Genomic DNA, 16,702 nt, shown 5'->3' with positions numbered 1-16,702 from the left:
TGTGGGCACCAGCTCATGAGAAGGCCAACGATACATAAGCGTAACAAAATGTTTGTTTTTAATGGTCTTTCCTAAGGATGTCAGTGATTCTGTGGTCTTGCGTGTTTCTAATGCATCTCTGTGTGTATATATCTTTAAAAGGTCATGGTCTTAAGTGATACTGTAAGTGATACTTCTAACGAAAAGCTTTACAGAACAGGTTTTTGACTCGACATCCACGGTGTGTGTGCTACTTTAAAGCATTGAGAACCTGAATCTGAGCTATATTTGGAAAGAAGTATTGATTTTGCGCTACAGTTGCATGGGCTTATTTAGTTACACAATATCAAACATAGAAGAAGTCACGTCATTACCTAATTCTTTTCTTTATTTCTTCATTCTTTATATGGCCAAGTTTCATAACCACTCCTGTGGCAGTGTGTTTTTTATAGTCATTCACTTTTTTCATTTTTTTCATATGTGGGTTGTATTTTTAGGCTTTGGTTCTCAATGGAATAAGCCCTGCATTTTGTATCATCCTGTATACTCTAAAGTGCCTCAGGCCTCTCCCACTCACACAAACAAAAACATACACATACACATAAACACACAACAGACAAACGCACACACCGTCCTTGGAGACATAAGACCTATAACACGTTTCCCTGGACTTCCTTCTTTGACCAATCAAGCGGCTCCATTCCTCTTGAGTCGTTGTCACGTGACCTGACAGGGCTTTTGTGTCACATCCCCCCTCCTCATTTTCAGGTTGGCATGTACCCCTGAAGCATGCCCCCCCCCCCCCGAGACCCCTGGTGACTTTAGAGGCGGTCAAACACTGAAATGTGTCTCTCTTCGTCCTCTCTATCCTTCTGTAAATCTTCATGTTCTTTTCTGAAGATAGCTTTGTTCGCCTTTACATGTTTTAAGATGCAGAGCCTTTTCTACAACAACATGTTTCTGTACAACACTTTACTTTCTATGAGACTTTATCCTACCGAAGGTGACTGTACCAACGAAGAGTTGAGTTCAGTTTGAGAGGCGATGATAAATTATCCGAGAAGCATCCGGAACTGTGTTGAATGTCGAGCGAGTGTGGTTTTATTTATAGGTTCCCTTAACATTCTGTACAGCTGAATGAATCAAGCAAACGTGAGTCCAGTGAGTCAGATAAAGCTGCCAAGCCAAGGCAACGATACGAATATGATATAAATTCATGCATTTATTTATCAAGAGTTGTAATTTAATGTTAATGCAAATCTTGACATATTAAATAATAATTAAATATTTACTGCTTTTATCTGCTGAACATCAAATTAACCAGACTATCCATGGATGGGCATTTAAAAAATAGAATAAACGGCCCATGATGTATGGGCTGTTTATTTCTTAAATATACTGTAACATAACATTTCAGGGGTCTCTCGTTCATAAAACCAAGTCATGGAAAATCCCGATCATTAAAAGAACAGTTTTTATCCCTTTAATTTGACGGAACAATTAGGCCCTGTAGTGCCATAAACATTGGGGGTTTGAATTCCTTCCACAGTCCATAGGCTCACTGGAGACCACCAGACCCCAGTGCTCCAACCCCCCCCCCCCCAAACCCCCTACCCCCAACCCCTCATCCCCATGTTCCCTGAGCCGACCTCGGACCGCTCTCCAGCTTTTCGCTGTAACGCTACAACTATGTTTACCGCATTCTCCAAAGACCCCGCTAGGCCCCGGGCCAGGGCCGCCGCATCCCGCCCCCAGAACCTCTAGAAAACACTGGCGGCTCCGTCGGCCGAACCCGCTCCTCTTTCCACATCATGGTTACACCAAAGCATTCATCAGCCTCCATCCCCCGCTGGAGTCTGATCCTCAAGGCCACGGAGGGCTGATGGCAAACTGTTATTTAACATAGCTTCCAGGGAGGAAAATAAAGACTATTTCCCCCTTTCTACTGATGAAATATTAGTCCCTGTCCGCTATACTGGGTCTGAGGAAATGTTAGAATAATCTTTCACCACCCGTTAGCTGCAATGTATTTCACCAGAAATGGGCCTCTTATTGTAGTTCATAGACTATCATAACATCTTCTTACGATCTCGCCAGTATTTTCCTCAATGGATTATCCTCACATGCTGTGTATTCTTCTTGGCTGTTGCTTTCTGCTTAAACGCGATTTGGTCATCCTTTTAGTGCGTGGACAAAAAGGGGCAATATTTTGATGAAACAAAGCCCGCCTCTGTGTCTGCCTGGATGACATACTGGGTGTTGCTGTTCAGCCTGAAATACGACGGCTTCCAGCAGAGATGCTTGAACACAGGGTCACTGTCAGTGACTCACGTAGCCTGCTATTTCTGAGTGACTCACATCATGCACATGCAAGTGCGCACACAAATGCACACTCACTCACTCACTCATTCACTGATTCACTCACATACTCACACACTCACGCATACATACATACATACATACATACATACATACATGCATGCATACATACATACATACATACATACATACATACATACATACATACATACATACATACATACATACATACATACATACATATTCTCTCATTCACTCACTCTCTTTCCCTCCTGCTCACACTAGCAGTATTAAAGTTTCATGGAAGGTTAAGTCCTTTGCGGTCTGTTTGGTTTGGAAGAGCTCTCCCTCTTTCCTAAAGTTGATCAGGTACACGCGTACATGCGGCTATTGAGTTATGTAATGCAATAGCAGGGTCATGTTATTTTTAAACCCAAGGAGATTATTTTTTGCTGTGAACACTGTATCTATTGTGTTTTTATCTAGAAAGCATGTCAAATTGACCCTTCATGTCACCCTTACATAACCCTCTTTACGACTGAAATCGACTCTATATTTGGATTTGAGTGGATGCAAATGGCCTTTTCATAGTTTATTTAAAGTGAACCCATTATGTCTCAAAATGAATAACATTTAGGTAGTTTGGTCGGTTTTGATCCCGTAGTACTGTTTTACCACAAAGATATTTCGATTTATTTAATGGATTTATTTTTTAATGTTGAAGTAAATGCGACTTAGGTGTTGTGACTGCTTCCCTCAACAACACTCAAATGGTATTTTTATTAAAGGTCACCGTTTGTTTCTTATGTGCAGTGTTGGGAACATTTACCTGTTATTTTTGACAAAAATGCATAAAGTTGTTAAACAGTTGAAATTGTTAGTAAAATACAAGAAGTCTAGGTCATGCATAAGTCTAGTCTAAGAAGTCAGTAGCTCAGCAGGTAGAGCGGGTTGACTGGTAACCGGTAGGTTGCTAGATCCCCGGCTCCTCCTAGCTGGGTGTTGAGGTTTCCCTGAGCAAGACGCCTCACCCCGACTGCTCCTGACGAGCTGGCTGCTGTCGCCCTGCGTGGAAGACTCTGCCGTCGGTGTGCGTGAATGAATGGTTCTATGTCGCTTTGGATATAAGAGTCAGCTATATGTAGATTTAGATTTAGAGTGTTACTTCCAGCTAAATACTATACTTCCCAGAGTCTTAGTTTTCTATTGGTTCAGACGACACCCCTTGACCTGCTCCTACAGAACCCAATATGTGTGTTTTTTTCTAAAACCTTGACGACCGTCGCCTACGGCTCGCAGTTTATTTGAACTCGTAGTTGGTCGTTCTCTCGCTAAAACTGTGTTTACCCGCCCTTATAAGGGGAAAAACCAAACAACAGTTGCACAGAGAATTACAGGCTCAGTTCAGCCATATATGATGAATACCTTGTGATTACCCTGACCCAATGTTATAAGAATCCAACTCAAGGGCTCAGCATGTGGACCCTGGTATAATAATACCCTTGATGAACGCTGGAAGTATATCCTTGCGGTAAAGAATTGACAACCAACGACCTGGTGCTCAGCATGCAGTGCTGGCAAAGCCCTCGCCGCTCTGAGGTGTGTAGACGCTCCAGGTGTGTGTGATCAGTGTGGTGGGGCCTCAAGGAGGGGGCCGGGGTAACAGACATGTTGTGAGAGTTGACACGGTGGTGGGCCATAGGGGTGCATGCTCCCTGTCATTCCTTACATGCTGCCATGTTTTATAATGCACAGGGGCTGCACAAGGCTGCAGAGTTTGGAGGGCTGCTGCAGTATTTATAGTTTAAACAGCGAACAGGGCAAGGGCGCTGAGCCTTTTCATGAAGCACAACCAAACTATTTAGTGTGGTGGGCAAAGTGAAGATGGATGCATTTTTTTGTATTGACACTGACTTAACCACAGCCAAACTGAATAATTTGGTTGGCCAAGTTATAAGTGTGACCTGTTTTAACAGTTATTGAACCTATAAGTTTGGCCATTGTCCTTTTTCTTTTTTCAGCAAGCAAGTCATGCGATACTGTAGGATAATCTTTATTATTGATCCCTGAAATGATATTGACACCAATGACGGATGACAAGTGTGGTCTTTGGGAGACACACGGGCACACACACACCTTGGTACAGGTACGTCATATGGGAATGCACAGCGCAGAAAAACAACTGTGATGTCTCCTCTGCCGACTTCAGCGAAACGTGGGCCTTGTCCCTCCTGAAAACCATTGGTTATAGCAGGAAGCAGACTCTAAAAACCTCAGCCTGACTGCACACAGTGTCTGTCTCTGGGGAGGGAATGGAGTTTGATAGGGAACATTTATTTTTATGAATTAATTGTATTGATGTATTCGGTTGGGATGAAAAAATAGTGTTGGTTGGCTGTTGTCTCACATGCTGGCCGACTAGCTTTAATAACCGCTGCTGTCTGGTTTCATGTGAGCTTTTGTAGAACACAGTGGAGGGTGAACTTGTTTTAATACATCCAATATATTACCATCATTGAGCCCAAAACACTGGTCTCACAAGTCGATTTCTACCAGCGGGCCGGAACTCCTTGTTGAGTAGTTCTGCCTACATCTTCTTCTTGCGCTCTCTTCCGGTATCAACCCCTACTTAGATTTTTTTTTTTTCAGTTTTCCGGCAACCAACCTGTTTCCTCTATTCTAGACATACACCCATTTCCTCCTTCTTGTTTATCACTCTCTTTCTCACTCCCTCTTCCTCTCAGTCTTCTTTTGTGTTGAAATTTGTCCATGCCGAAACTGTTGTGAAGCCGCTGGCTTTAGACGCATGCCGCAGCCAAGACCCTCTTGTCGATCTGTGGGGACCGCAGGTCACATAAGAATCCAACACAAGCAAAACTTCTTACAGACGTTTCGCCGAGGTACTCGCGGAGTCCTGTTTTGCTGTTGGAATCCAGCAGTTCTTTGCAGAGGAAGACCCCTGATTGGAACAAGCTAGGCCGGCTCTCCTGTTGTCACGGTTTCCGGGTGAGTCCTGATCACTGAGAATCAGTCTCTCTCCCTCCCTCACTCACTCACTCTCGAAGGCTTGCGGAATAAGTGCATCTCTCAGTGGATCGAACTCTGTCCGACATAACCTTCAAGTTGTGTCTGCTGCTTTTGACGCCTCAACGCCAAAAAGGGACGTTGGGACGTTTCACGTGTGCGTGTGTGCGTGTGTGTGCGTGTGTGTGTGTGTGTGTGTGTGTGTGTGTGGTGGGACTGGAAACTCATAAGTGACGGGAGCAGCAGAGGACCAACTCCCCAACAGACATCTCCTTTTGGCAGGTTTCACAAGGGCCGGTGGGGGAGGGGGGATACTGTGTGGGGGAGGGGGATACTGTGTGGGGAATGCTCCTTGATGAGTGGGGGAAGTGACATATTCATGCAGTTGATTTGTTATTGCTATTTTCTGTCTGATATACTAACGGTAACATCCATGAGCAGAGAGCTGTGTGGCTGTCTCGGTCGTGTTGTGATTTCATGGGTGTGTTCTCAGTATTATCCAAGGGTCTCTCCTCATTCAGACTTACTTTGGTCGATTCGTGAAATCGCTCCCTCCACAACACGCACACTTAGTACATTTCTAGACCCTCACATGTCGCTCCGCATTGCAGAAAATGTCCATTCTAAACTTCATTTCCTGTTTGCGTTCAGACTTACCTCCGAAAGCCAACCTGCAGACATGAACTAACCAAAGCACACATCCACGATCCAGAACACACTTAGTTTCCGTCACAGGGGTACTGGTGTGTGGCCGATTTCCACATGAAGATGTGAAATATGTCAGCCCGATGACATTCTTGCACGGGCTGGTCTGTCGTGCGATTGGCTGGAAGTGTCAACGCGAGGGACAGGATATCCTGAGTGCTGTGGTTGTGAGCAAAGCCTCCCCCACCAAAAACAACCCTGTTTGTAAGCCTAAGTACCCCGCTGTAACGCAGTATGTAGGGCCTCGCTGTAACGCAGTATGTAGCCAGGCCCATGCTGTAACGCAGTATGTAGGGCCTCGCTGTAACGCAGTATGTAGCCAGGCCCATGCTGTAACGCAGTATGTAGGGCCTCGCTGTAACGCAGTATGTAGCCAGGCCCATGCTGTAACGCAGTATGTAGGCCCTCGCTGTAACGCAGTATGTAGGGCCTCGCTGTAACGCAGTATGTAGCCAGGCCCATGCTGTAACGCAGTATGTAGGCCCTCGCTGTAACGCAGTATGTAGGGCCTCGCTGTAACGCAGTATGTAGGCCCTCGCTGTAACGCAGTATGTAGGCCCTTGCTGTAACGCAGTATGTAGGCCCTCGCTGTAATGCAGTATGTAGGGCCTTGCTGTAACGCAGTAAGTAGACCCATGCTGTCGTCACAACAACAGTTTTGCACATTTCTGTTCTACTCAATCATTGCTTATCACCACACTAATCGGAAGAGTGTGTGTTTGTGTGTATCCTTACATGTAATGTTAAATGTGTGTGTGTGTGTGTGTGTGTGTGTGTGTGTGTGTGTGTGTGTGTGTGTGTGTGTGTGTGTGTGTGTGTGTGTGTGTGTGTGTGTGTGTGTGTGTGTGTGTGTGTGTGTGTGGGCAAGTTTGTAGGGCAGAATTAATTTAAATACTATCATAATCTCAATATTGCTCAAAATCCAAAATCGGAGGAGCTGCAATTTTTGGATACGGGTAAAATGTGCAAATGTAAATGTATTACCGCATTATTAAGTACTGCTGAGATACCATGGGCAACATGTTTTTAAAATGTCGCATGACATTAGTCGTTGAAAATTGTCATGTCAAAATTGTCATTCCCACCCTACTTCCAATCTCTCAATAGGATTCATTTTAACTGTATCGTACAGCCATGGCGTGTTTTGGACGACACACACACACACACACACACACACACACACACACACACACACACACACACACACACACACACACACACACACACACACACACACACACACACACACACACACACACAGAGAGAGAGATTGGGTTCAGCCCACGTGGAGGGCCTTGCCCAAGCATAAACTCTTTTTGTCACTCTAGGGGATGTAGGTGGAGTCGTATCACAGGCATGTATTAAGGTGTCCCCCAAGAGAGGGAAATGCATACACGGGAATGGGCTTGAAACTGTGTTTGGGAATCGCGGACACGCACAACAGCTCACAGGGGAGCAACCCAAAACCTGTGTGTGCGTGTGAGAGAGAGAGAGAATGTGTGTGTCCTGCTCAAAGCAACCCCACCCTAGAGTTGGTATCTATTTTGTCCTCATGGTCAGATGAAGGACGTTGAAGCCTCTGTTTGAAGGCTCACACACACACACACACACACACACACACACACACACACACACACACACACACACACACACACACACACACACACACACACACACACACACACACACACACACAGAGAAACACACAGAGACACACACACACAGAGAGACACACACACACAGAGAGACACACACACACAGAGACAGAGACACACACACACACACACACACACACACACACAGACACACACACTGTGGCCTGTGGCTGGTTCTTTGTAGAGGTGTCAGTTGAGGAGCCAGTACCAGACCTTTTGAACCCACACCCTCCTCCTCCTCCTAGCTAGTGATCCAGAGAGACCCCAAGTAACATGAAGAAGTTGACAGGCGGCAAAATGTACACGCATACACATTGGCTCTCTCTTGTCCTCGCTGTCTCTTTCTCTGGGCCCTATTTGAACGGTCTGAAACGCAGACTTTGTGGGCGGATTTCTGGCGCTGTTGCTATTATACCCGCGGATAAATTACTCTTGCGCCCGACGAAATCTAAAATAGGTTGGTCTGAATACCCGTAGGTGTGTTTTGGGCGTAACATGAAATAAACCAACAAGAGTGCCATCTCTCACCCCCTTTGAGAGGCATGAGCGCATTTGAACCTGACGAGTTGATATTTTGACGACGCATTTCCAGTCTCCGCTGAGACAGATGCATGACCACAGGAAATTCAAACTTCAAATGGCTCAGTTTTTGGCCAAATAATATGGCCTAATTCACACATGGAATAACGTTTTCATGACGACTTCAAAATGACTGAGTCGTCATGTAAATTTCGGCAAAGAAAACTTGTTAATGCAATACATTAACAAACATCGTTTCTTACCATATATATTATCTTTATCGACTTGTGTTCATAATATGCATTTGTCCCCCCGCTAATGCCCCGTTTACACCATCCCGCTAATGGCCGCTAATGGCCGATGGACCACCGATGTGGAAGTCGGGGTGATTCGGGTGACATCGGGCTAAAAATGTATGATCGGGTCAATTTATCGGGGTAGCATTTACACATACCCGATGTTATAACGATAACATAACGATTTATGCCAGGGAAGACAACCGAAGTGCGTTTGGCGTCATTTGACGTCATTTCGAATGACGCGTCATTTGGCGTCCTTTCGGGAGAAGGCAAAGGGGAGACTGGTTTAGACTGATATTTATTTATATATTTATTTATATTACAATAGCGATTTTATAATAATAGAACGCCGGTTCTAAATGGGCGATGTACCCTGTAATTATAAAAGTAGGACATCCATCCATCACCCCCTATTTATACCCAAGTGGCAGATTGAGGGTCTTCCTTAACACAATCTGGTCACTCACAATCGTTATTTGTCTAGGGTTCTCGAGGGTCTTTCGTGTGTTGAGGTTGCCGATATAAAGACGATAAAACACGATAAAGCGCGGAAGATTAACGAATATAGCCGATGTGCCCGGGAAAATTCTCGAACGATTTGCGATGTCTTACGTTATACTCCCGTTCTATTCCCGATTATAGCCGATTAGCCCATAGCAACACCTGGTAACCGATTCTACCCCGATAGACCCAAAATTAACAAACATGTTCGTTCTTTGCCGATGTTGCCCGATGTTGCCCGATCATTGAGCATTTCTTCGCCCGTTTCTTCCCATTGTCTAACGATGTTCCCGGGAAGAGTAACGGTGTTTCCCGATGCAACCACGCTATTTGCCGATGTTATAACGATAGCTGCTGATTTAGCCATCGGGCACCATCGGGGCCCACTATCGGGTAGGTGTAAACAGGGCATAACATTGCAATGGACTGTATGCGTTACGTGTTTAGTTTGCATGCGACAGATGCACACACACGCGCCTGCATTCATTCATTATTTTAAACACTCACTAGCGTCAAAACGATGTTTTTTCACGATTAAATACTTACTCATCAATCCTTAAAGTTATGGGCTTGTACACGATGTCTGTGTCAAGAAAATGCCGCACAGTCACACGCGCTTGCGCAGGCACGTTAGTTGTCATTCTCTCAGATGTAGGCCTACATGATTTATAAAAAAAACCATCCCAAAACACCTGTAATGTTTTGAATATGAATAAAGTTATGAACAATACAGTTGAATAATTAATAGTAATTCAAAAATAATTATAATTTCCTATACGTAAAGAAATTTCCGCCATGAATTAATTCAGAAAAGGCACAAATTGTTGAATAAAGATTCATGCTGGCGCTTGACGCTGAAATTTCTCTCAGGGGGAACCCAATCCGTCTACTCTGCTCTAAAGTTTTAAACACGATTAATTTCACATCCTGAAAGAAGACGGCTGGGGAGCATGCTCTATTCCCCGCGTCACCATATCATGTTGGCGCCCCATCACTCACACGCTGTCTCTCTGTTGGGTTCAACAGAAACAGAAGAGGATGTCAGAAGTGGTGGAAAAGTTTTGCGTGTTGTGCGGTGTGTGTCGCAGCTGCCTCTCTTCCAAGTGCAAAGTTATCACACACACACACCGACCACCACCCCCACCAACACCACCTCAACCATCACCCCCACCACCTCCACAACCATCACCACCCCCACCACCTCCACAACCATCAACCATCACTCCCAGTCACCGCACCAACACCACCTCCACCATCACCCCCACCACCTCCACAACCATCACCCCCAGTCACCGCACCCCCAGTCACCGCACCACCACCACCACCACCACCCATCTCACCACCATCACATCCTCCACCATCTTCACCTCCAAGAAGATGGCGGACCACCGGCCACCACCATCAACACCACTACCATCCACCTCCTCAGCCCCACCCACCGCACCACCACCAAACAGCATGGGTGCTCACATTACCCATCATGAATAATTGAGTTGAACCCAAACAGCGCCCCCACCCTCCACCTCCACCCTCCACCCTCCACCTCCACCCTCCACCCTCCACCCTCCACCTCCACCTCCACCCTCCACCCTCCACCTCCACCCTCCACCCTCCACCTCCACCCTCCACCTCCACCTCCACCCTCCACCCTCCACCTCCACCCTCCACCTCCACCCTCCACCCTCCACCTCCACCCTCCACCCTCCACCCTCCACCCTCCACCTCCACCCTCCACCCTCCACCTCCACCCTCCACCTCCACCCTCCACCCTCCACCTCCACCCTCCACCCGGCCCTTCTCCTCTTACACTCTCAACCCTTTTATTGATGTTTTGCTCTCCTTTGCTCTGACCTCTGCGGGATCAGGACATCCTCCCCCGCCACACACACACACACACACACACACACACACACACACACACACACACACACACACACACACACACACACACACACACACACACACACACACACACACACACACACACACACACACACACACACTGCTTCAAAAGGGGAAACATGAGAGCCAGGTGTTTGGGGTATTTTCAGCTCATTTTCCAGATCATTCTGGGGGTAGGGTAGAAGGGGGCAACCTGACCCAGCCCTCTATCAGTGAGGGGAGGGGGGGGGTTGGATGTCTGATTGTTGAGACGGAGATTGTTCTGGTTCAACAGAAGTTTAAATGACCGGAGTTTGCCCTTTTTTGTGTGTGTGTGTGTGTGTGTGTGTGTGTGTGTGTGTGTGTGTGTGTGTGTGTGTGTGTGTGTGTGTGTGTGTGTGTGTGTGTGTGTGTGTGTGTGTGTGTGTGTGTGTGTGTGTGTGTGAGACACATGGCAATGTCTCCCGTGATAAAAAATAATCACACTGAATGACCTTTTCCCCCCTGCCCTGTCAAGATAAACGCTGTGCCAGTGGTGACTCTGATCAGGTGCGTTTGTGAAATGCATTGACCTTTACACCCTAGGTGAAGGCGTACAGGGCAAGAGATGGCCGACGCTAAATCTTCCACAGCGGGTGCGGTTCAGCCCCCGACCCAGCGCCTACTCGTTGGCTCCTTCCAGGGCTTGTTATCGTATCGCGGTACATTACTGTAACTAACGCAAAGAAACATAGGCCCGGGGGTCATTTCACAGGCGGGTGGTTGTTGATACTCTGTGTGAAAGTGATTCTCTCTGCTTTCTGTTTCTCCCGCTCTCTATTTAATCTTAATATGATGCAGCAAAATGTGCCTCTTTCTTGTTGAGTTTTAGTGAAAGGCATCACTCTTTAGAAGACAGCTAGTCCAAATGAAGAGGGAGTGAGAGGGTGCTGTGGTAAGGAAGGCATGGATGGAAAGAGGGGAACATAAGTCTGAGGGAAAGGGGTGAGGCAGTCTGAAAAATAGAGGGAGGAGTGGGGGGGAAGCGAAGGGGATGCTATGGTGTGTGTGCGTGTGTGTGTGTGTGTGTTGTCCAGAGCTTCAGAGGATGCCTAGGAGAAAGATGCGCACACTGTCTGTAATGCAGCTTGTTTAATTCATTAGCCTGCCTCGTAACTCGTTGCACACCAGAGTACCTTTTCAGTGTTGTGGTTTCTCTGATATCGAGTGAGACGCGGACACGCACACACACACCGATGCGGATGCTTGATGCGCTCGCCCCTCTGATATAACGGGTGTTGGCAGTCACCAGCCACCATCCACAGTGTAAATAGGTTGATGTGAATCATCAGAGTCACTTCAGGGATTGATTATAAGGGCAAAGCAGTCCCAGGAACACAATGGGAGGCTAAGATACTCACACAGGCACTGGTGTAATTACTGCTCATCTCGTACTCGCTTACTCATCCACTGGCTTATGGCTGTGTTCTGAACACACTTGCACACTCGCGCACGCACACACTCATGTACTCACACACGTACTCACACACACACACTATTGTCAAAGCTCAATATGGAGCCTCCTTCATGTGTGTATTTTGTAATTGAGCGTCCTGCATGATGTAGACGACCAGTCATCTGCTTGGTCTGAACGGCATTAAGTTCGATCCATCCATGTGACTGGAGCATGGAGGCACATCTGACCAATGAGAAGGAGGAGGAGGAGGAAGGTGGGGTTCATGGTTCCAACACATGCGAGCGAAGAGGAGGAGGAGGAGGATGGGAGGGACCACTCCGGTGATTGTCAGGGCGGTGTGTTACCCAGCGGCGTGTTGCGTAACCCGCAGTAAACACTAATCAAAACACATTCAGCGCTCGTCTCCTCCTGCCTGGAGGAGGAGGGGTTCAGAGTGAGGAGAGGCAGCCCGGTGACTCATTCTAGTCAGGGAAGGTGGGGGGGGGGGGGAGGGGGGGAGGGAAAACAAACGTGACTAGAGTTTGACGACAGCCACCTCTCCGGCTATTGATGATGGAGGCAGTGCCATGGCAACGGGCCCTTGAATTAAGGCAGTGTGGTGGATTATTATGGGCTGACTCACACGCTGCACGGCGAAAGCTACAGCGAGGGACGCTGCAGCTTGCCGTCCACCGCCGCCTGGCCGTGAGGGGCCGCCGTGCCCAGGCGTGGCCCCCCCGTCACGCTCACAGGCTCCTGGTGCGCGCCACGTGCACGGCAGCGGGGCGCGCATCGCGAGCGGAGCTTAGATATGCAAATGGCCCATGAGGCTTTGGGAGGAGGGTAGCCGACGGTACAGACTAGGGGCATGGTGTATGCATGTGCGATGCATGTGATGCTACGTGTATATCTTCCTTGCGATCTCTCTCTCTTTGTAGAACTAGATCTAGATAGATCTACATAGATACATTTAATGAGGCTCATTATGCCAGCCAGCATTGGGTCATTACCTTATATATTTATATATCTATAGCTATACACTGTATCTATATCTATATTTCTCCATCGTATGAGGGGAGATAAAGTGTGTGTATGTATGTGTGTATATACACACACACTACCTCCCTCCATGCGTATATCTGTATCATCGTCAACATCATTGTGCGTGTAGTGATGCCTAATGAGGCTTTTTAAATGCTCCCCAAATGGCCCGACGGCAGCGCTGGCTGTGTGGCTGGAGCAGGGCTAGGGTCTGGACTCACAGCCCAGCACCAGGTCTGCTAAATGACTTATCAGAGGAAGCCACGGGGGGGGCTAGGACAATCCGCTCGCTTGTTGCTCTGTCGGATATAGACCCCCCCCCCTCCTCAGCAGCACAGGGACGGAGGGTGTTCTCTAAGCCCCTCATTCTTGTGCCTTCTGTACGCCGATGACAGAATCTGTGTTGAATAAATATTCTCCTCCTATGGTCTCTCTCTCTCTCTCTCTCTCTCTCTCTCTCTCTCTCTCTCTCTCTCTCTCTCTCTCTCTCTCTCTCTCTCTCTCTCTCTCTCTCTCTCTCTCTCTCTCTCTCTCTCTCTCTCTCTCTCTCTCTCTCTCTCTCTCTCTCCATCTCTCTCTCTCTCTCTCTCTCTCTCTCTCTCTCTCTCTCTCTCTCTCTCTCTCTCTCTCTCTCTCTCTCTCTGAAAGAGAGACTGTTTCCGGCGAAGGTTCAGAGAGCACCTGCAAAGAGAACGTGGTCATGCATGCGTATGAGCGACCGATCCGACATTACGGATTCAATGCAGAAAATAGCTTTTGGTTTTCTAAGACAGACGGGGCTATCTTCTTCTTGGGCTGACCGTGGGAGAGGGCTGGTGTCGCTGTAGAGATCCCCCACCCTGTAGACCACGTTGAGAGTGAAGCCTGGTTTACAGACCCCGAGCCTGTAGACCACGTTGAGTGTGAAGCCTGGTTTACAGACCCCGAGCCTGTAGACCACGTTGAGAGTGAAGCCTGGTTTACAGACCCCGAGCCTGTAGACCACGTTGAGAGTGAAGCCTGGTTTACAGACCCCGAGCCTTTAGACCGCGTTGAGAGTGAAGCCTGGTTTGCAGACCCCGAGCCTGTAGACCACGTTGAGAGTGAAGCCTGGTTTACAGGGTGGGAGAGTCGTGTGAGCAGGAGTGAACCAAAGAATGACTCCATCAGGGAACCTCGTGCCGTTATTCGTACACGGATCGGAAAGGTGTCTCCTCTGAGGTTCACAAGCTCAGAGCGCACGCACGCCGTATCCATGCCATCGTCACGGCAACTAAAAACTCTGCCTCGATCCCTGTGCGTGAACAGTCTGTTAAAAGCATCCCCGACCCACAGAGGTACGCGTGGTCCCGTGTAGGACCGAGATGACCCACGTTACTATGCATAGCCCAGTATGCACGTTCATTACTTTTAGATTTGTAGCAGATGTTCAGTGCCTCTTCTATGTGTTCACTTTGCTTTCTATTTTTTGGTACTTCCCTTGTATATACGAGTTTATGCATGAGTTTCCCTCGGGACTTAATGTTTCACCTCATCTTACATCTGCGTTGTAAGTCAGGAGTTTTCGCACAACTTGATTAATGAGCTCAATTTTCTTAAACCTCTCTCTCTCTCTCTCTCTCTCTCTCTCTCTCTCTCTCTCTCTCTCTCTCTCTCTCTCTCTCTCTCTCTCTACCTATATCTCTTGATCTCTCTCTCTCTCTCTCTCTCCGTCTCTCTCTCTGTCTCTCATATGTATTCATGTCTTGTTTTTCTGTGTTTTGCAGGTTTGGATGAGCCTGCTGTTGTGCTGAGACCGAGCGCTGTGAGGCAGCGCTGCCCCCACCCACCCAACAACAGACCCTAACCCCCACCCCACCCGACCGGGCCATGCCGCCCCCGGCAGACATCGTGAAGGTGGCCATCGAGTGGCCGGACGCCTTCCCCAAGCTCATGGAGATCGACCAGGTCAGTCCTGGTACCGCCCGTCTACCGGGCGAGGCTACAAGGGGTACAAAGACACACCTGTTCAGAGTTACCAGGACTCTGCTTAGGCCACACCTCCTACGCAGGTGGCACTCTTTGTATGTTGTACGTCCTGGCACTGAATGTACACACTTATTGTATGTTGTACGTCCAGTATGTTGTCCGTCCTGGCACAATTTTAGTTTTTTATAAAAAAATTAAAAGTACTTGGTTGTGTAGCATCTTATCCTAGCTATCTTTGTTGTAGACAAGCAATGGGTTAACCTAGCGACTGTAAGTGCTTGCTGTGTCTCGGCCGAGACGAGCAGTGACAGAAAGGTTTCAACATGTGAACGTGGAGGACAGGAATGTCGTTTGAAAAACATTCCTGTGAAGCGATACAATCAAAAACAAGGAAAGCTGCAAAGTGCAAGACACAACCTCACTCAGACCGGAACTTAATTCACTCGTAAGCCGCTTCGGACCCAGGCGTCTGCTAAATGAGTGAACAGCTCAACCGATTACAGCTAGTTGATGTACGTCACCTTGACTTGAGGTAACACTCACTCACCCACTCGCTGTTCATCAGCCTGAAATGGTTCCCATCGCAGACACCAGGGTAACCTTTAATCTCCGTTTCACAGGATTCTGAAAGTGTACAAAGTAGAAGGTATTCTGCGTCATGAAACTAGATATAACGCCCTGAAGGTGCTCGCCAAACATTTCCACTTCAGACATATCGGATACAGTAAGGACACAGAGTCAGGATCCATCCCAGACGATGTGATTCTTTCAATACGACGGCTGGATATGGAGTCTGTAAGCCCCTGTCCTGGTTCAGGAGGACGTTGGAGCAGCCAGATAATCTGGTTTCCCTCAAGTGAACCCCCCGTTTCAGCCCGGAGAGATCCCCCCTCGGGTTCATAAAGGTTTTAGGAGAAGCGTCACTTTGGGCTCGATAGGAACGTCGGCGATGGCCCGATGGCAGACTTTTAAAAATGCATGCCACAGTCGCCCGAGCTAGGTTGTACAGCCAATAGGAAACGACGGCTCTGGAAAATTCCCTTTTTTTCCCGGAAGTAGCAGGAAACTTAACAACTTTTTATATTTTTTGGTCAAAAGTAAGACAGGGTTACTTTTATAAACACCTGAAGTGTTTATAAACAAACAAGCATCCCCCACCCACAGAGGTACCGTAGTCTCGAAGTGTTTATAGACAAACACTTCAAAAGACCAAAACAAACCGTTTGGTTCAGTTTGAGTTGGAACTAACCCTTTAATAATAATAGTGATAAAGCTTTGCATTTATACAGGGCTTCTACTGCCCAGCGTGCGTGCATGCATGTGTGTGTGCGTGCCTGCGCGCGTGTGTGTCCACTACCTCTTCCTATCATCCACCTCTTCACTCTTTTGTGTTGGAA

At 47.5% G+C, this 16,702-nt stretch overlaps 1 protein-coding gene across 2 annotated transcripts in view; it reads left to right on the top strand.

The window, feature by feature from the left end:
* The window catches only part of elmo1 (engulfment and cell motility 1 (ced-12 homolog, C. elegans)), an 84,161-nt gene that overhangs the window by 13,389 nt on the left and 54,070 nt on the right, over window positions 1-16,702 (top strand). The window contains exons 1-2 of one of the 2 annotated variants that reach the window (XM_056582292.1): window positions 4,256-5,304; window positions 15,104-15,284. In XM_056582292.1, coding sequence (XP_056438267.1) covers window positions 15,207-15,284 — 78 coding nt within the window. In that variant the 5' untranslated portion in view covers window positions 4,256-5,304; window positions 15,104-15,206. Of the gene's footprint in view, window positions 1-4,255; window positions 5,305-15,103; window positions 15,285-16,702 lie in introns of those variants that run through there. The other variant, XM_056582294.1, reaches the window with a different exon arrangement.

This window comes from Gadus chalcogrammus, chromosome 22 (assembly GCF_026213295.1).
Source record: "Gadus chalcogrammus isolate NIFS_2021 chromosome 22, NIFS_Gcha_1.0, whole genome shotgun sequence".
Lineage (NCBI taxonomy): Eukaryota > Metazoa > Chordata > Actinopteri > Gadiformes > Gadidae > Gadus > Gadus chalcogrammus.
Note: the sequence above shows the minus strand (reverse complement) of the source record. Positions and strands in the feature narration are given on the sequence as shown.